Source organism: Heptranchias perlo, chromosome 39 (genome assembly GCF_035084215.1).
Source record: "Heptranchias perlo isolate sHepPer1 chromosome 39, sHepPer1.hap1, whole genome shotgun sequence".
NCBI lineage: Eukaryota > Metazoa > Chordata > Chondrichthyes > Hexanchiformes > Hexanchidae > Heptranchias > Heptranchias perlo.
Window position 1 is genome coordinate 5,505,592 of NC_090363.1, and position 21,105 is coordinate 5,526,696.

Sequence of the window (21,105 nt, forward strand, 5' to 3'; positions counted from 1 at the left end):
GAAAGAGGTTTTTAGAGACTCTGCCGCCCTGGTGGAGTGAGAAAAAGGGCAGCAGGCATTGTTCATTACTATAGGTGCCCATCTTTGTCTTCCCCTTGACACTGATTTCATCCCCCTCCTTGGCCACTGTCTCAGGCTGAACAAGCCTGTTCATAGTCTCGACAGCAAGCTGTGCTTCTGACCCCGTATCCACCTACGTCCAGCTCTTAACATCGCCCACCTCCGCCCTCTCCTCACCTCGTTGTTGGGTGTCGTATACTAGCTAAACTCCCCTGGCAGGCAAAAAGAAAATCAGTTAAATAAACAAACAGCTGGAAATCTAAAAACAAAGTACTAGAGATGCAGAAGGCGGTCAGTCAGCATTTGTAAGGTGGCAAGACAGGATATTGACAGTTTGGGCAGATAATACTTGATCAGTAACCGATAGCTACACGTACAAAATGTCAGGAATCCATGAACGGGTGCAGTCTGTGTAGCTCCAGCACTTTCTGTTTTTACTTTAAAAGAATCCTTTGCTGTTACTGCCTCTCTCTCGTTCTCAAATCTTGGTTTCTCACACTTTTATCCTCTCTTGCCCCCAACTCTCCAAAGAGCTCAGAAGCAGTTACGCCTGCGTTGAGGGCTCACTTTTTCTGTGTGAGCTCCGTGCGAACTGAATAGAATGACTGTTCGAGGTACTATCAGGTGTCGCAATGGTATTCCTGTAGGGCAATGGAACTGCCTCTCTCAATACCACCAGATGCTTGGGACTGAAAGTAAAGCCCCCTGTTTAGCACCCCCTCCCCCCCAACCAACACGACGATTGATTAAAAGATGCAACGGGGGCTTGAAACTGATTAGTACAAGATAGTAATTATTTTGTATGATTACTTTCTCAAAGCAGTCACAACAACTTGCATCTATATAGTGCCTTTAATGTAGTAAAACGGCCCAAAGGCACCACAGGAGTGTAATCAAACAAAATTTGACACTGAGCCACGTAAGGAGATATTAGGACAAAAGCTTGGTCAAAGGGGTAGGAATTAAGAAGCGATGTAGAGGAGGAGAGAGTGGTTTAGGGAGGGAATTCCAGAGTTTAGGGCTTAGATGGCTGAAGGCACGCCCCCCCCCTCCAAAGAAGAGTACCCAGGCAAAATTCAGGACTTTAATATAAATGAGGTGGAAGTGCTAGACAAGCTGAGAGGGCTTAAAAAGAAACACATCCCCTGGATTAAATCTTACTTTTCCCAGTGTGTTGAGAGTGTCAACAAAGAGATTTACCAGCCACTGGCAATCATAGTGAGGGGGTCACTGGGACACAGGGGAAGTGCCAGTAAGTAGAAGCAAGCTAATGCAGCTCCCCTCAAAAAGGGTGACAATACAGACACAGACAACAATAGACCTGCTTCAATTTCATGTAGAATAAACCAAATCGATTTATTAGGAGTAATCTTGAGCATTATTTGTACCACCACCACCACCATTAAGGAAACAAAACAGTCAGGGTGACTTTAAAATGAGGAAATTCCTGCCTGACCAACCCCCTGGATTTCTTTAAGGCAGGCACAATCCAAATCGGCGGTGGTAAACTCTCCCACATTATATGCTTAGACTGCCAAAAGGAATTTGCTGAAGAGCTGCTTCATGAGAACTCTAGTGTTAACCCCATTGTGCGCTGAACCTAGGGGCGCGTACATGTTAACACATCCATTTTGTCACAAGTGAGGTGCAGAGATCGATCCTTGGTGATCACGTGGATAGGGGCGAACAGTCTTGCCTGCATACTATGCACCAATCTCAGTGGACAATGCACAATAAAAGACCAGAATATAATGCCTATATAGAATTACATCGAATTTACAGCAAAGAAACAGGCCATTCTGCCCAACAGTCTATGTCGGTGTTTATGCTCCACGTGAGCCTCCTCCCCACCCCTACTTCATCTCGCCCTATTACCATATCCTTCTATTCCTTTCTCCCTCATGTACTTACCTAGCTACCCCTTATATGCATCTATTCTATTCGCCTCAACTACTTCTTGCGGTAGCAAGTTCCACATTCTCACCACTCTGGGTAAAGATGTTTCTCCTGAATTCCCTATTGGATTTATTAGTGACTATCTTATATTTATGACCTCTCGTTTTGGACTCTCCCACAAGTGGGAACATCTTCTCTGACCCCCCCTTCAAAATTTTATAGACCTCTATCAGGTCTCCCCTCAAGTCTTCTCCTTTCTAGAGAATAGAGCCTTACCTGATATTTGTATCCCCTCAGTTCTGGCACCATCCTTGTAAATCTTTTTAGATACAAGCCATTTCCCAAACTTCAATTCAATTTAATTTTAAAAAAGCAATGATATTCCCAGTTAAAGGGGTGCTGAAATGCAGCAGCTGCTGTTCCCTTTGTTGCTGTTTCTCAGCGTTTAACCCAGAGTAGCAGGTGACTGATGGCTAACACGTCCCACCATCACGTCGGGAGCAGTAAATACGTAACTGATTTGTCCCCATTAACCAAAGCCACCGATGCAGCAGTAACCAGTGACCCAACCATTGCTTTTTTAAAAATTTGTTGTTACCTATTTTCTGCCCTCCCCTCTCGAAGGTGCTGGCTTGCGTTGGGGTACAACTCCACCCGGGCTCTGGCAGCAATCGGGCATCCTTTGTCAGTCTTCGAGTGGGTATAAGCTACTTGTCCATGGGAAGAATTACAGCTGATTATTGACCTCCTGCTTACTGTGTGTGTGTGTGTGTGTGTGTGTGTGTGTGTGTGTGTGTGTGTACACGCGCGCGTATGTCATTTTAGTGCCTCTAGAAGGACTAAAAAGCAACCACATTGAGATTTAGCATCATAGGAACGGGAGTAGGCCATTCAACCCCTTGAGCCTGTTCTGCCATTCAGTTATATCATTGCTGATCTGTGTCTTGACTCCACCTACCCGTCTTGGCTCCATTACCCTTTGCCTAACAAAAATCTATCACTCAGTTTTGAAATTTTCGATTGACCCCCCCACTCCCCAGCCTCAACAGCTTTTTGGGGGAGAGAGTTCCAGATTTCCACTACCCTTTGTGTGAAGAAATGCTTCCTAACATCACCCCTGAATGGCCTAGCTCTAATTTTAAGGCTATGCCCTACCTTGTTCTGGACTTTATCCCCCCTACCAGAGGAAATAGTTTCTCTCCGTCTACCCTATCGTATCCTTTAATCATCTGAAACACCTCGCTCAGATTACCCCTTAATCTTCTATACTCGAGGGAATACAAGCCTAGTCTATGCAGCCAGTCCTCGTAAATTTAACATAGTTTAGTGGAAGGATTCCGAGTGTAGCTCCGCTGCACTCCCTGCAGCATTGAATAGGCTTAGTAAGTAGCTTTTTCCTGTGAATAGCACCTTCCTCTTGCTGTTCCCTAATGGGACCCGTGTGCTTGTTTTCAGCTGGAGAAGTACCAGCAGGGAGACTTCGGCTACTGCCCTCGGGTGTACTGTGAGAACCAGCCTATGCTTCCTATTGGTAAGTGTGCAGTGCTTAGATAGTGAAGTTCCACAGGTGAAGTTAGTATTCCAACTGTGCAATAAAGGGGACCGTTGCAAAATTGTTGGGTAGCAGTAACCTGTTTTGGAAGCATTAACTTTTTTTTTTGAATCTGTGTATGTTCACCTATAATTGGCTGTATTATTGATGAGCTATGCGGTGTAGAAAATCTCACCCTTGGACAAAGAGGAGGTCTACAGAACTATTTGTGCCGAAGTATATTGTTGGTATGGAGAGTTACTTCCTCTGTGTAACCAGTTCTCAGCCTGACTTGGGACTCCAGGATTTGATGCAGTGCTGAGATACAAACAGAATTTATTCCCTCCACCGTAGCTCCATATCCCCCCATTATTAACCCCATTATGTCCGACTCTTCCCAGGACTTTAAAGCCCTGCTTTGACCATCTGCGATTAAAGTTTTTGGTTTTGCTCATTATGGAATGATGAGGAAATTATATCCGTAAAGAAAGAACTTGTATTATATAGACCGCCTTTTACAGCCAATGAGGTACTTTTTGAAGTGTAGTCACTGTTGTAACGTAGGAAACGCGGCAACCAATTTGCACACAGCAAGATCCCACAAACAGCAACGTGATAATGACCAGATCGTCTTTTTCAGTAATGTTGATTGAGGGATAAAGATCCACCAGCACACCAGGGAAAACTCTCCTCTTCTTCGAAAAAGTGACGTGGAATCTTTTATTTCTGCCTGAGGGGTCTGTTTAGCATCACCTCCGACAGTGCAGCATCCCCTCAGTACTGGCACTGGGAGTGTCGGCCTGGCTTTTGTGCTCAAGTCTCTGGAGTGGGGACTTGAACCCACAACCTTCTGACTCAGAGGCGAGAGAGAGAGTGCCACCCACTGAGCCACGTTGGGGAAGTTAACGTGGTTAACTTGCAGCCTGATACGATATCAGCTAACTCGAGACAAACAGCGGATGGGAGCCTGAGCTCTTCCTTGTGTTTGTGGTTCAGTATGATGTCCAGATGGTGCACTAAACTGAACCATTGTGGGGGGGTTTTTTGTTCATGTATTTTCCCTCTTTTTACCTGCAATGCTGCCAATTCTTTGCCAACACTGCTGTGAAGTTGGCCACTAAATTCATTACCTGCACTCCCACAGTAATTATCTGAGTCATAAAAGAGCAGCATCAATGTGTGTGGAGGGGTGTCTTGTCTGCGGGGCATCTGGCTGCACAATTAGGATTCAAATGCTGCTCCGTTTGAGCAGCTCGTCCTCGGTGGGTACAGACAAACTCTCCACTCCCTAAAGGAGATCCCGCAGTCGCACCATGTGCCCAGGTTAATTTTCTGTTAACCGGCAACCCACTCAAACAGCGCAAAGGGGACGCCACTGGGTTGAGGCCCAGTTTCTGCTCTGAGTAAGAAAAATGGCATGGCATTCTCCCGACTAGAGGGAACCTGGATTCAGCCCGGGAGCAATAGGTTGCGTCACTGCTCGTACTTTATAACACCAAACCAGGTGTTAAGTTTATCAGTTGCCGCCATGGGAGGCTGCAATTGCAGAATTTGTACGTGGACTGCTGTCTTCCTCTTTCCCCTTCCTCTTTACCCTTTCCCAACGCACCTACCCAGCCATTGCAGCAGCTGTTGGGTGACTGGTGCTAGTGTGCGGTATGTTTGCTGAACTGCCCTGTCCTTCGGGCATAACCCAGGTAGTGCTGCAGACTATTTGTTGGTGGATAGCTGAGCCTGACGCCCCCTCCCCTCCGTCCACGCCTGACGGTCACACCTTGACGCGTGTGTTTTCCACCAGGAGGAGTCGGATTATAATCGGGAGCGAGAGCCCTGCTGGGGTTTTTTCCCCCGGCGCTGTGGCTACCTGTAGTATTCTCCCCACTATTCGCTCACTCCTATTAGGGCAGTGTGCGAGGACGAGACTCAGCCCAACTGCCAACACGGCCTAGACTAGTGAGCGAAGGAACGCACGTGGAGAGGTACTTAATGGGGGGGGTGGGGGTGTGCGGGTGATGCTGTACCCCAGCATGAGTCCGTGCCCTCGAGGAGGAGGAGGAGGAGGAGGTGGCGGAGGGTGGAAATCCCCCTCGTCCTGCCGTAAACCTCTGCCGAACCATTGGTGACAAACCAGGTCACGACGGTAATAATTGATAATCAAAGTTCTCTGGTGTTTCCGAAAAGAATTTGACGAGCTGAAACCCGAGGTAACTAGTTTTACCCGTTCTGGTGTCGGTAGCTGTCTTCTGATCTCTTCCCCTTTTTTTTAAACTCTTCTCCCTTTCTCCCCGACCCCTCTCTTCCACTCCGCCCGTCCCCAGGTCTGTCTGATATTCCCGGTGAGGCCATGGTGAAACTGTATTGCCCCAAGTGCATGGATGTGTACACGCCAAAGTCCTCACGGCACCACCACACGGATGGAGCTTACTTCGGCACAGGCTTCCCCCACATGCTGTTCATGGTCCATCCAGAGTACAGGCCCAAGAGGCCAGCGAACCAGTTCGTTCCAAGGTAAGGGGGTGGGAGGGGGCTGCAGGCCACCCAGAGCACAGTCGAGACTTGTTGTGTAGCCATGGCGTCTGGCGGAGAAAACAGAACTGCAGTCTTCCTCTCTAACTTCAATACTTGAAGGGGAAAAATTTGCAGAGCTGTGGGAGAAAGGGCAGGGGAGTGAGACTAATTGGGGTAGCTCTTTCCAAGAGCCAGCACAGGCACGATGGGCCGAATAGCCTCCTGTGCCATATGATTCGATGATTAACGCACCAGATGCTCGAGCGTAAAAATACTTAATGAAATGAGCCCACCTGCAGTTGAGTTTAAAAGGGATCTTGCCCAGGTGGATTGGAATCAGAAATTGTTAGGCAAAACAGTAACTGAACAATGAGAGGCCTTCAAGGAGGAGCTGGTTCGGGTACAGAGTAGACGCATTCCTACAATGGGGAAAGGAAGGGCATCCAAAGCTAGAGCTCCCTGGATGACTAAAGATCTAGAAATTAAAATGAAACAGATAAAGGTTAAATTCATAATACAGTAAAGAACCAAGCTGAATATAGAAAGTACAGAGGAGATCTAAAAAAGGAAATGAGACAGAGAGAGTATGGGAATAGATTAGCGGCTAACATAAGAGAACTCAAAACTTTTTATAAACAATAGTAAAAGGGTAGTCAAAGGAAGGGTGGAGCCAATTAGGGACAAAAAAGGAGATCATCTTGTGGAGGCAGAGGACGTGGCTGAGATACTAAATGAATTCTTTGCATTGGTCTTCACTAGAGAAGTGCTGCCATTGTAGCAGTAAAGGAGGCAGTAGTAGTGATATTGGATAGGATAAAAATAAAGAGGAGCAACTTAAAAGATTGACAGTACTCAAAGTAGAAAAGTCACCTGGTCTGGATCGGATGCATCCTAGGTTACTGAGGGAAGTAAGGGTGGAAATTGCGGAGGCTCTGGCCACAATCTTCCAATCCCCCTCAAATATGGGGGTGGTGCCGGAGGACTGGAGGATTGCAAATATTACACCCCCTGTTCAAAAAAGGGAGAGTGATAAACCCGGCAATTACAGGCCAGTCAGCCTAACGTCGGTGGTAAGGATACTTTTGGAGAAAATAATCCAGGACAAAATGAATTGGCACTTGGAAAAGTATGGGATAATAAATGAAAATCAGCATGGACAGAAAGCAAAGAGTATGGGTGAACGGTTGTTTTTCAGACTGGAGGGAAGTATACAGTGTTGTTCCCCAGGGGTCAGTATTGGGACCACTGCTCTTTTTGATATATAGTAATGACCCTATGGAGGGTATAAGATCAAAGTTTGCAGGTAACATGAAACTTAGAAATGTAGCAGACTTCAGGAGGACATGAACAGACTGGTGAAATGGGCCGCCACATGGCAGATGAAATTTAATGTGGAGAAGTGTGAAGTGATGCATTTTTGTCGGAAGATTGAGGAGAGGCAATAAAAACTAAATGGTACAACTTTAAAGGGGGTGCAGGAACAGAGAGACCTGGGCGTACACAAATCTTTGAAGGTGGTAGGACAAGTTGAGAAGGCTGTTTTTAAAAAAAAAAGCATTGGGGATCTCTGGCGTTATGAATAGTCATTGGGTACAAAAGCAAGGAAGTTATGCTAAATCTTTATAAAACACTGGTTTGGCTTTAGCCTGGAGTATTGTGTTTAATTCTGGGCACCACACTTTAGGAAAGCTGTCAAGGCCTTAGAGAGGGTGCAGAGGAGATTTACTAGAATGGTACCAGGGATGAAGGACTTCAGTTATGTGGAGAGACTGGAGAAGCTGGGGTTATTCTCCTTAGAGCAGAGAAGGTTAAGGGGAGATTTGATAGAGGTGTTCAAGATCATGAACAGTTTTGATGGAATAAATAAGGAGAAACTGTTTCCAGTGGCAGACAGGTCGGTAATCAGAGGACACAGATTTAAGGTGATTAGCGAAAGAACCAGAGGCGACATGAGGCAACATTTCTTTACGCAGCGAGTTATGATCTGGAATGCACTGCCTGAAAGAGTGGTGGAAGCAGATTCAATAATAACTTTCAAAAGGGAATTGGATAAATACTTGAAGGGAAAAAAATTACAGGGCTATGGGGAAAGAGCAGGGGGGAGTGGGACTAATTCGGATAGCTCTACCAAAGAGCCAGCACAGGCACAATGGGCCGAATGGCCTCCTCCTGTGCTGTATGACACTTTGAAGTTACTGAGTGGTCTAACCTTGATTAGCTGCTAAAATAAGACTTGCTGTTTTAAGTCTCTACTTACCAGCTCAAACAATGTAGAAGTAAACTAGTAGTTCAGAGGTTTACCACAGTGAATTAAGATGCCGACCTCTGTTAAAGTCACAGGAGAGTTGCCTCAGCACATGTGCTGAACGTGGCGTGTACACCCTATTTAATGGGTGGGATTGCAGCCTGTTTTGTCTCCCCGAGTATTTCCATCTCTCAACTTTTTTCGCTAAGCACACGCGAGCTGCAGTTTGGAGAACTGGGTGAGAGTGGGTTAGCGCTTTTACCCCTGAGAACCGTCTTGGAATCCAGACTAGACTGATGGGCTGAAAGCCTCCTCTCTCTTTTCCTAAGCATCGTATGTGAAATGAGTTTGATACAGTTCAATCCAATGGGCATTGGTCTGGAGAAGGGAAAAAATGTCGCAATGGGACAGTGGGAGCCACTCTTCTGAAGGTTAGTCTGAGGCAGCTTCACCGTGTATCCAACAGCCCTGTGTCTGTTGTGGGAGTGCTGGACACTGGATGCCGGAGATGGGAAGGTGTTCCCACCCCCAGTGCTGAACCATAACGTTGATTAACATAGGAACAGGGGGAGGCCATTCAGCCTCTCGAGCCTATCCGCCATTCAATGAGATCATGGCTGGATCTGAACCTCAACTCCATTTACCCGTCTTAGCTCCATATCCATTGATACCCATACCTAGCTAAAATCTGCCAATCTCAATCTTGAAAGCTCCAATTGCCCCCCAGCATCCACAGCCTAATGGGGAAGGGAATTCCAGATTTCTGCTGCCCTTTGTGTGGAAGAGGTGCCTCCTGATTTCTCTCCTAAATGGCATGACACTAATTTGAAGACTATGCCCCCTTGTTCTTGACTTCCCCAACCGGAGGAAATAGTTTCTCTCTATCTACCCTGTCGAATCCTTTTAACACTTTAAACACCTCAATCAGATCGCCCCTCATGCTTGAGGGAATACAAGCCAATTTTATGCAACCTGTCCTCGTAATTTAACCATCTGAGCCCCGATCTCATTCTGGTGAATCTGCGCTGCACCCCCTCCAAGGCCGTATATCTTTCCTGCCCAGAATTGAGCGCAGTACTCCGGAAAGGGTCGAACCAAGACTCCATACAAACCGAAGCATCCCCCTTGTAAATCCACCCTTTTGTAAGCCACAAAGCAGCCAGTGTAAATTGCCACCATTTTGTGCTGTGCCAAGAGCCTGTGACACTTTAAGCCCCCACCTGTTGCTGGCTACAAGGGAAATCACCTCCCCCCCCGCCCCCGTCCTGGTCCCCGTGCCCTCCCATCATGTTGGGCAAGGTCTGTGGCTGGAATCTCAAAAGTTAAACTGCACATGCACAGATTTCCATGCGCGTAGCTATTGCTTAAGATTCTGCCGATGCTTTCGATCTGGCCGAACAAGCTCAAATCTGGAGTGCAGAGAGAGCCACAACATTTAAAGGGGTTTTGGTGCCCTTTTAGGCAGCATCTGGGGCTAGTTGGTGAACTGGTAGCGGTGGGTGGGCCTCATAAGAAGAGCTTTGCTTTTCTAGGTATTGCCAACCACTTCCCCGATTTTGATGTTCGGGCAACTGAATTGTGGAACGCAGTTTTATGTCTGCAATCTAAACATAACCTAAATGGTACAATTTTAAAGGAGGTGTCGGAACAGAGAGACCTGGGGGTTCACGTGCACAATTCTTTGAAGGCGGCAGGACAAGTCGATGAGGCTGTTTTTAAAAAAAAAAGCATACGGGATCCGTCATTGAGTATATTCAAGACTGAGATCGATAGATTTTTGGATTCTAGGGGAATCAAGGGGTATGGGGATCGGGCAGGAAAGTGGAGTTGAGGTCGAAGATCAGCCATGATCTGATTAAATGGCGGAGCGGGCTCGAGGGGCCTACTCCTGCTCCTATTTCTTATGTCCCTTATCCTGGGCTTTATAAATAGAGGCATAGAGTACAAAAGCAAGGAATTTATGCTAAACCTTTATAAAACACTGGTTAGCCCTCAGCTGGAGTATTGTGTCCAATTCCACACTTCAGGAAGGATGTCAAGGCCTTGGAGAGAGTGTAGAGGAGGTTGACTGGAACGGTATACCAGGGAACTTCAGTTATGTGGAGAGACTGGAGAAGCTGGGATTGTTCTCCCTAGAGCAGAGAAGGTTAAGGGGAGATTTAATAGAGGGGTTCAAAATTATGAAGGGGTTTTGATAGAGTAAATAAGGAGAAACTGTTTCCAGTGGCAGGAGAGATGGTAGCCAGAGATTTAAGATACTTGACATAAGAACGTTGCAGGTGGGGAGATGAGATTGTATTACCTGAGTTATGATCTGGAACGCACTGCCTGAAAGGGCGGTTGAAGCAGATGCAATAGTAACTTTCAAAAGGGAATTGGATAAATACTTGAAGGGGAAACATTTGCAGGACTATGGGGAAAGAGCAGGGGGGAGCGGGACTAATTGGATAGCTCTTTGAAAGAGCTGGCACAGGCACAGTGGGCCGAATGGTCTCCTTCTGTGCTGTATCATTCTATGATCTAAGTCTGCCGGTTCCTCCAACCTTTCTGCGTATTAACTTTTTTTTTGTTCCCTCCCCCCTCCCCCCAACAGGCTGTACGGTTTCAAGATCCACCCCATGGCCTACCAGCTCCAGCTCCAAGCCGCAAGCAACTTCAAGAGCCCTGTCAAAACTATCCGTTAAAAATTGGCCACCTCTCCAAATGTCCACATACTACATCGCGTCAGCAGGCGCGAGATGTGCCACAAGGCAGTAGACGGTGTCCACTTTAACAAAAAAAAACTGCTTTCTTCCCCTGCCCCCCTCCCATAAAAATTTTAGTTTTTTTCTTCCAAGTTTTCAACCTCCTCCCTCCCCACCCACCCCACCCCACCCTTCACTCATTGTGTCCCATTTACAGAGTCATGAACTGAAGTTGGTGCCAATGGATTTCTTTCAGTGGAAAAAAAATACTTAAATGTTTTTGTCAAAAAAAAAGTGTCAGCCGGAGTAGTTATTTTCATTTAAAGGAAGCCGCGTCTTTAGGCCCTACAGTTAACGGACGGTTTCGAGTGACCTGGAGGCTGCTGCTCGGTCGTCCGGGGCAGTGTTTGTCACTGGGATCTCACTGGAGTGCGACAGGAGCGGAGGAAACTTTCTCACTGCGTCGACTTTTTGACGCGTGATCAAAACGCCCAGCGGACTTTGTGGGCGGGTGGGGTTGGGGAGCTGTGTCCGGGAGAGGGAGTGTTTTGCGCTGGACAACACCAGGTTGAACGACTGGTGCTTCCAACAGCCCTGTCCTGTGTCGTCTGCTGCTGCTGGGGGGGGGCGATTTGAAGTGAAGAATTACGGACATCACAGCGAAAATGTGTCGCACAACGTTTAAAGTGTATTCATTTGACTGCCATTTTTCTATAACCTATTGGTACTAAGTCTGAATAATCCAAGTGATATTGTTTGGGGATGGATGGGGGCAGTGGGAGGGCAGAGGTCATAACCTTTTGAGTTGTAACTCATGTTCTCTGGGCTCTGCCGGTTTTGCAGCCTCAAAGTTGCTCGAAGCCATTTTTTTTTTCTGTCTTAAAAAAAATACAGTTTGTGTGTGTGTGTGTGTGTGTGTGTGTGTGCGTGGTGGTTAATACTTTTGAAGAAATCCTGATCATTCACTTTGATCACCCCGTCATTTCATTCGGTGAATGAGTGACTGTAATTTTATTGATCGCCTAGCCCGGAGTGATGGGTATTCAGTTCTGTTTCTCTCTGTCCCCTCTCTCTACTCCAGGTAAGTTGAGGTCATTCACTGCATTGTATGTATTGTATAAAGGATGTTGACTTGGTAAAAGCTGCCTGTGTATGTTTTTTTTAAAAAAACATGTTCAATTGGTTTAGGGATTGTTACTAATGTTTATTTCTGAATAAACACATACTTGATTGAAGTGATGAGTTTCAATGCACCATTCCTGTTGGAAGGAAGTCCCAATTCAGATATCAGCTCTTGTTAGCTCCCCATAGGCTGTACGATTTCAATATCCACCCCATGGCCTACCATCTCCAGCTCCAAGCAACTTCAAGAGCCTGGTCAAAACTATGTTAAAAATTGGCCACCTCTCCCCCTTCTGCTTGTAGATGAGGGTGATGATGCCTTTCCCCTTGGATTCTGACATGCTGCCTGCCAGAAGCATCCCCCCGTACACTTACAGCAGGCCTGGGTCTATCAGTCCCACAGAGCCGGGTACAACTCAACCAGACAGCCATCGCTTCCAGGGGATCTACTTTTCACGAAGAACCGGACAGCCTTTGTCAGCTCGTCCAAAATCAGCGGCCGATCCATGCTCTCCCGCTCATTGCCCCCTAAGACCTCTGTGATGGAGGACTGGGATATCTGTGGGCTTTGCGTCGTACGGCCTGGCATAAAAGGACTTGCTGATCCTCAGTATGTCGAGCTGCGAAGACGTCACCGAGCCGCCTTCCTCCTTCAGGCTGCTGATCAGAGATTTCTCCGTGCAGCTTCTCGCCCTGCTCCATATAGCGAACTCTGGACCGGGAGATGATCTTTGAGGCATCGGGGGCGAAGAGCGAGGCTTGCTGGCCCTTCACCTCTCGGAGTTCCTCCCTGACATCGACCGCAGCTGGAGCAGATCCTGCATGCTTTTCTGGAGCTGGGATAATCCCCTCTATCACTCACCTTGTGGACCCTTTGAGGATGAAGAACCTCTTGATGTGGGCCTTGATCGCTTCCCACCAGTGCATCATGGAGTTGAAGAGGGCTTTCACAGTCCTTCAACCTGTATAATCCCTCCTTAGTTCCTCGATGTTCTCCGGGATCAACAGTCTCGTGATCAGCTTCCATATCCCCCTGCCAGCCTTCTGGTCCTCCTGCGGTTGACAGTCAGCCAGTAGGAGGCTGTGGTCAGAGAAGAACGTCGGTGGCTCTGACCTTGAGCGTTGGGGACACCAATAGAAAGTCTAACCTGGAACGGACGGACCCGTCTGGCCTGGACCTGGTGTATCTCCACGGCGCTCCGTCTGCGGGGTCGCTGAAGACTTCGCGAAGCTTTGCGTCTTTCACCGCCTCTATCAGGAGTTTGCACGTGGTGTCCAGTATTCTGTAGGGCTTGCTGGATCGTTCAGCCACATCGATGATGCAGTTGAAGTCTCCGGCGCGAACCACTGACCTGGAGGTCGCCAGCAGTATCAGGACATGCTTGGAAGACCTCCAGCCACTCGCTCTTAAGGGCCGGGGCATACACATTGATCAGTTGGAGTTGGGGTGTTCTTATACAGAACATCTGCTATGAGCAGGCGGCCCCCCCACCACCTCCTTAACCTCGGTGGTGGTGAATTGGCCTCCTCGCAGCCGAATCCCCAGGCTTGAGGAACGACTATCGTTGCCTACCGGCCAGATCGACTACCCCTGGGTCCACGTGCGTGACCACTGCCGGTAGTTGCTGAGATGCGGGATCCCGCACTCATGCAAGAACATCAGGTTCCCCTTGACCCCGGGACAGGTAGTCCAGGGTCGTAGCACTTTGTATAGCCGCTTTAATACTACGCACGTTAATTGATGCAATTTTTAAAGCCATTTAAAATTTTTGGAAAACAAAAATTAATGTCCTACAATTACACCAATCTGGGTTCTGAGTTACCCTCCATTTCTATCCCTTGGTCCGCGGAGATTCTGCATTTTCGTGGTGTGCACGAACTGCTCGACGGTCCTTGGGCTGAGGTATGAGGTCTGTCCTCCCTCGGGAGAAGTATCTGTTCAGGGGTCGCTGTCGAAGTCTCGTGGCGTGATCATCCCGTGACTGTTGTGCTGCTCCTGGTTGCCCGGAGTTGGGGAACCTCGCTCTCCGCGTTGCTGCTCTCGGTGTCCCGGAGTTGGGGAACCCTTGGTCTTTGTGTTGCTACTCCCGATGTCCTAGAGTCGGGGTGCACTGGGCGCGTCGCTGCTCCCAGTGTCCTGGAATTGGGGTACATCGCTCTCCTTATCGCTTCTGATGTCCTAGAGTCGGGGTGCACTGGGCACGTCGCTGCTCCCGGTTCCCTGGAGCTGGGTGTTACTGCTCCTGGGTTCCTGAACCCGGAACGTGCTGCGTGTGTGACTGGTCGCTGTCCCGTTTGGCCGCTTCTTTTGACGAAAGCAGGGTCTCTCCCCTTGTTCCTATTTGTCAGCTGATAAAAGGGTAAATGTTATCCAGGACAAATTTAGGAGCAGTGCCTGAAAGTTGCTCGTAACCCTCTTTTGAGGTTGGCACATGAATAAATGCCTGTTTGGGTACGGTTCTGGAGAGTGATTACTGTCTATAAAACCAAAGAGTCAACATGTTCAGGAGAGGAAGGGAGAGAGAATTTCCAGAGAAAATTAGTGAGGGAAAGAAAAATAAGAAAAACAAAAATGGAGAGAGCAAAGTAAGAAAGAATATAGGTGGTAATATTTGGGGCGTACACCAGAGGTGGAAATCTACTACCTATTGGAAAATTCTGGGTGAAGTGGCAGGAGAGGGTCACCACGGTCAGTGTGCACTCAGAAAATTACCTCTAATTTTGAAAAAAAACATGATCGGGCTTTTTTATGAGTTGATGGATAAACTCTCAAAGATTTAATTGGTAAAATCATGAATTTATTTTTTTTAAACGCGAAAAGAAAATGCAGTAGGAGAACCAAGCAAAATTCCAGTCGGGAGTTCGTTCATTCCACAAAATGTGTAGCAGTCGAGAAGCACTCCGGATCCCTAATTGCACCACAGACATTTGAAATACTTTATTTGTTCCTTCGCCAATCTCCCCTCACCCTTCTCTCCTCTACCCGTCCCCTCACCTCCCCATTCCCATCCCCATCCCCAACCCGTGGAAGTTTTTTTTTATTCGTTCATGGGATGTGGGCGTCGCTGGCAAGGCCGGCATTTATTGCCCATCCCTAATTGCCCTCGAGAAGGTGGTGGTGAGCCGCCTTCTTGAACCGCTGCAGTCCGTGTGGTGACGGTTCTCCCACAGTGCTGTTAGGAAGGGAGTTCCAGGATTTTGACCCAGCGACAATGAAGGAACGGCGATATATTTCCAAGTCGGGATGGTGTGTGACTTGGAGGGGAACGTGCAGGTGGTGTTGTTCCCATGCGCCTGCTGCCCTTGTCCTTCTAGGTGGTAGAGGTTGCGGGTTTGGGAGGTGCTGTCGAAGAAGCCTTGGCGAGTTGCTGCAGTGCATCCTGTGGATGGTGCACACTGCAGCCACAGTGCGCCGGTGGTGAAGGGAGTGAATGTTTAGGGTGGTGGATGGGGTGCCAATCAAGCGGGCTGCTTTATCTTGGATGGTGTCGAGCTTCTTGAGTGTTGTTGGAGCTGCACTCATCCAGGCAAGTGGAGAGTATTCCATCACACTCCTGACTTGTGCCTTGTAGATGGTGGAAAGGCTTTGGGGAGTCAGGAGGTGAGTCACTCGCCGCAGAATACCCAGCCTCTGACCTGCTCTCGTAGCCACGGTATTTATATGGCTGGTCCAGTTAAGTTTCTGGTCAATGGTGACCCCCCCCAGGATGTTGACGGTGGGGGATTCGGCGATGGTAATGCCATTGAATGTCAAGGGGAGGTGGTTAGACTCTCTCTTGTTGGAGATGGTCATTGCCTGGCACTTATCTGGCGCGAATGTTACTTGCCACTTATCAGCCCAAGCCTGGATGTTGTCCAGGTCTTGCTGCATGCAGGCTCGGACTGCTTCATTATCTGAGGGGTTGCGAATGGAACTGAACACTGTGCAGTCATCAGCGAACATCCCCATTTCTGACCTTATGATGGAGGGAAGGTCATTGATGAAGCAGCTGAAGATGGTTGGGCCTTGGACACTGCCCTGAGGAACTCCTGCAGCAATGTCCTGGGGCTGAGATGATTGGCCTCCAACAACCACTACCATCTTCCTTTGTGCTAGGTATGACTCCAGCCACTGGAGAGTTTTCCCCCTGATTCCCATTGACTTCAATTTTACTAGGGCTCCTTGGTGCCACACTCGGTCAAATGCTGCCTTGATGTCAAGGGCAGTCACTCTCACCTCACCTCTGGAATTCAGCTCTTTTGTCCATGTTTGGACCAAGGCTGTAATGAGGTCTGGAGCCGAGTGGTCCTGGCGGAACCCAAACTGAGCATTGGTGAGTAGGTTATTGGTGAGTAAGTGCCGCTTGATAGCACTGTCGACGACACCTTCCATCACTTTGCTGATGATCGAGAGTAGACTGATGGGGCGGTAATTGGCCGGATTGGATTTGTCCTGCTTTTTGTGGACAGGACATACCTGGACAATTTTCCACATTGTCGGGTGGATGCCAGTGTTGTAGCTGTACTGGAACAGCTTGGCTAGAGGCGCAGCTAGTTCTGGAGCACAAGTCTTCAGCACTACAGCTGGGATGTTGTCGGGGCCCATAGCCTTTGCTGTATCCAGTGCACTCAGCCGTTTCTTGATATCACGTGGAGTGAATCGAATTGGCCGAAGACTGGCTTCCGTGATGGTGGGGATATCGGGAGGAGGCTGAGATGGATCATCCACTCGGCACTTCTGGCTGAAGATGGTTGCAAACGCTTCAGCCTTGTCTTTTGCACTCACGTGCTGGACTCCGCCATCATTGAGAATGGGGATGTTTGCAGAGCCTCCTCCTCCCGTTAGTTGTTTAATTGTCCACCACCATTCACGACTGGATGTGGCAGGACTGCAGAGCTTTGATCTGATCCGTTGGTTGTGGAATCGCTTAGCTCTGTCTATAGCATGTTGCTTCCGCTGTTTAGCATGCATGTAGTCCTGAGTTGTAGCTTCACCAGGTTGGCACCTCATTTTTAGGTACGCCTGGTGCTGCTCCTGGCATGCTCTTCTACACTCCTCATTGAACCAGGGTTGATCCCCTGGCTTGTTGGTAATGGTAGAGTGAGGAATATGCCGGGCCATGAGGTTACAGATTGTGCTGGAATACAATTCTGCTGCTGCTGATGGCCCACAGCGCCTCATGGATGCCCAGTTTTGAGCTGCTAGATCTGTTCTGAATCTATCCCATTTAGCACGGTGGTAGTGCCACACAACACGTTGGATGGTGTCCTCAGTGCGAAGACGGGATTTCATCTCCACGAGGACTGTGCGGTGGTCACTCCTACCAATACTATCATGGACAGATGCATTTGCGACAGGTAGATTGGTGAGGACGAGGTCAAGTAAGTTTTTCCCTCGTGTTGGTTCGCTCACCACCTGCCGCAAGCCCAGTCTCGCAGCTATGTCCTTCAGGACTCGGCCAGCTCGGTCAGTAGTGGTGCTACCAAGCCACTCTTGGTGATGGACATTGAAGTCCCCCACACAGAGTACATTTTGTGCCCTTGCTACCCTCAGTGCTTCCTCCAAGTGGTGTTCAACATGGAGGAGGACTGATTCATCAGCTGAGGGAGGACAGTAGGTGGTAATCAGCAGGAGGTTTCCTTGCCCATGTTTGACCTGATGCCATGAGATTTCATGGGGTCCAGAGTCAATGTTGAGGACTCCCAGGGCCACTCCCTCCTGACTGTATATCACTGTACCGCCACCTCTGGTGGGTCTGTCCTGCCGGTGGGACAGGACATACCCAGGGATGGTGATGGAAGAGTCTGGGACGTTGGCTGAAAGATATGATTCTGTGAGTATGGCTATGTCAGGCTATTGCTTGACTAGTCTGTGGGACAGCTCTCCCAATTTTGGCACAAGTCCCCAGATGTTCGTAAGGAGGACCTTGCAGGGTCGACTGGGCTTGGTGTTTTGCCGTTGTCGTGTCCGGTGCCTAGTGGTCCGATGCCGGGTGGTCCGTCCGGTTTTATTCTTATTATGACTTTTCGTAGCGAGATTTTATAACTGAGTGGCTTGCTAGGCCATTTCAGAGGGCAATTAAGAATCAACCACATTGCTGTGGGTCTGGAGTCACATATAGGCCAGACCGGGTAAGGGCGGCAGGCTTCCTTCCCTAAAGGACATTAGTGAACATTCCCAGTGCCGTGCTGTCCGAGATGAAACCACAGGACAGTATATTGAATTGGGGCCTTCCTGTTATGTACCACATAACCACAAACTGATCTTGCTGAGGCCTCTGCTCCTTTTAAAGCAACTTACACACAGATTCATTCAAATATTAACACGCAAAGCTGAGTTTAGGCCCCACTTCCACTTGTGTATGCAAGTGCTCCATCTTTTGGAGGTTGGTGGAACTGCAGGCTTGAAGCTTTTTTTTTGAAAAAAGGGACAATTTTACAAAAGTGCAGTTAATTTATACGGATTGGTTGTAGTGGGAAGCACAGGCCCAAGTTCCTGAAATGCACTCTCGGTGGCTGAAGTCCCATAATGGGAGTACAAAAACTCAGTGTAGCCCATTGGTTGTAAACCACAACTTGCATTTATATAGTGCCAAAATGGTATGGGTAAAGGTTAGAAACATCGAAAGATTTACGGAACAGAAGGAGACCATCATGTCTGTGCCGGTTGAAAAAGAGCTAATCCTACTTTCTCGAACTTGGTCTGTAGCCTTGTAGGTTTTGGCACTTCAAGTGCACATCCAAGTATTTTTTAAATATAATGAGGGTTTCTGCCTCTACCACCCTTTCAGGTAGTGAGTTCCAGACCCCCACCTCCCTCTGTGACAGTCTCCTCCCCTTTTCTATATTACAAAATGTACTTTATTCATAAAATTTGTAAAGGTACATACAATGCAATACAGGTCATACAATTTGCAACAGTACATACAGTACAATTCAAACTGTCCCAGTACAATCAATGCAGTTACACATCATACATTGTACATACAGCTCATTGGTCTAGGGTGCCTGATCGCTTTATAGTCTATCCAGTTACAGATACAGTATATTTCATTGCATTCATTTATCATTTCATCCTTCTGCCCTGATAGATTAGGTGAATGGGCAAAACTGTGACAAATGGAATTCAATGTAGACAAATGTGAGGTCATCCACTTTGGATCAAAAAAGGATAGAACAGGGTACTTTCTAAATGGTAAAAAGTTAAAAACAGTGGATGTCCAAAGGGACTTAGGGGTACAGGTACATAGATAATTGAAGTGTCATGAACAGGTGCAGAAAATGATCAAGAAGGCTAATGGAATGCTGGCCTTTATATCTAGAGGACCAGAGTACAAGGGGGCAGAAGTTATGCTGCAGCTATACAAAACCCTGGTTAGACCGCACCTGGAGTACCGTGAGCAGTTCTGGGCACCGCACCTTCGGAAGGACATATTGGCCTTGGAGGGAGTGCAGCGTAGGTTTACTAGAATGATACCCGGACTTCAAGGGTTAAGTTACGAGGAGAGATTACACAAATTGGGGTTGTATTCTCTGGAGTTTCGAAGGTTAAGGGGTGATCTGATCGAAGTTTATAAGATATTAAGGGGAACGGATAGGGTGGATAGAGAGAAACTATTTCCGCTGGTTGGGGATTCTAGGAGTAGGGGGCACAGTCTAAAAATTAGAGCCAGACCTTTCAGGAGCGAGATTAGAAAACATTTCTACACACAAAGGGTGGTAGAAGTTTGGAACTCTTCCGCAAATGGCAATTGATACTAGCTCAATTGCTAAATTTAAATCTGAGATAGATAGCTTTTTGGTAACCAAAGGTATTAAGGGATATGGGCCAAAGGCAGGTATATGGAGTTAGATCACAGATCAGCCATGATCTTATCAAATGGCGGAGCAGGCACGAGGGGCTGAATGGCCTGCTCCTGTTCCTATGTTCCTATGCCCTTCGCAACAGACTCCTCTCCGGCATACGATTGTTGTTTTTTCTCCTGCCAGGTAAGAATGCTCAAATTTGCTGAAAATCGCCATCCACTGCCAATCGTTAGGGCAATTTAGCATTTCAATCGCTTTATTTATCTTTTTTGTTTAAACAAAGTATAATTTGAAAGCAGCTGTGATTGTTTTCCCATCATTTGTATGGTTAAATATGATAGCTTTGAGGATTTGCCTGCTTTTCGCTGCCTCATTTGCATATATCCATAAAAGGAACCAGCACCACCATTCACCGCATGGAACGGAGCTTTCCTGAGACAGTCACTGTGTATCTGATGGTCAATTTGTGAATGATGGGTCAGTTTGGGGTGGTGGGTCAGCTTAGAAGGGGAGGAGAAAGATGAGACTGACACTGAATCGTTCCCTCTTACCACTGTGTTCTGTACATGTACAGGAACTGACACTGAGACACACATGGGCCGTACAGTACAGAGAAGGTGATAAAGACTGATAGACATTTTGTTTAAATGAAAATGCAGTAATTTTGATTTAGGTGCAGGCCTCAATTTTGTGTTTGTTCGGGGCCAATATTTAGTGTTCACAATGAACTGGGACACTTATTACAGAGTACCACTTCTCACTGGGAAATACACACTGTACAGAGGGTCATGCAATACAAAGTGAAACACAGTTACAGGTCTGAACAGAGATCAGAAATTGCAACAGTAAAGCATAGATACAGATTTTGTCATTATGTTTAAAAACTGGTGTTTTATTTTAAAATATTGAATAAAGGTTTCTCAAAGCTACATCTCCCATTCTCCAATCTGCATGCTCTGAAATATTTCATTCTCAGTGTTTAAAACATCAACAACAAATCACACTTCTGTAGCATTTTTATATATTAAAGATTCAGTTAGCGACTGGAAATCTGTCAGGTAAATCTAATTTCTCAACCTGAAAAATGTTAGTGTTTCAAATTGTGCTGGGACCTGAGATCAAAAGCTATTTCCCATTCAGACATTGTAGCATTTTAGAACTTCCTGTTATCGTTACAAAGATAAGAGATAGGATTGTTCGATGGAGAGGGACGATTTGTTCAATTCAATAGGATGAGGATTAGATTGTGTCCCTCACATCTGCACAGGATTGGA

The 21,105-nt window shown here is 47.4% G+C and overlaps 1 protein-coding gene across 6 annotated transcripts in view; it reads left to right on the forward strand.

The window, feature by feature from the left end:
* The window catches only part of csnk2b (casein kinase 2, beta polypeptide), a 33,093-nt gene extending 20,934 nt beyond the window's left edge, over positions 1 to 12,159 (forward strand). For 5 of the 6 annotated variants that reach the window (XM_067973951.1, XM_067973955.1, XM_067973953.1 and 2 more), the window contains 4 exons: positions 3,412 to 3,487; positions 5,806 to 5,995; positions 8,570 to 8,671; positions 10,834 to 10,921. In XM_067973951.1, coding sequence (XP_067830052.1) covers positions 3,412 to 3,487; positions 5,806 to 5,995; positions 8,570 to 8,669 — 366 coding nt within the window. In that variant the 3' untranslated portion in view covers positions 8,670 to 8,671; positions 10,834 to 10,921. Of the gene's footprint in view, positions 1 to 3,411; positions 3,488 to 5,805; positions 5,996 to 8,569; positions 8,672 to 10,833 lie in introns of all 6 variants that reach the window. The other variant, XM_067973952.1, reaches the window with a different exon arrangement.
* Positions 12,160 to 21,105: the final 8,946 nt, after the last annotated feature.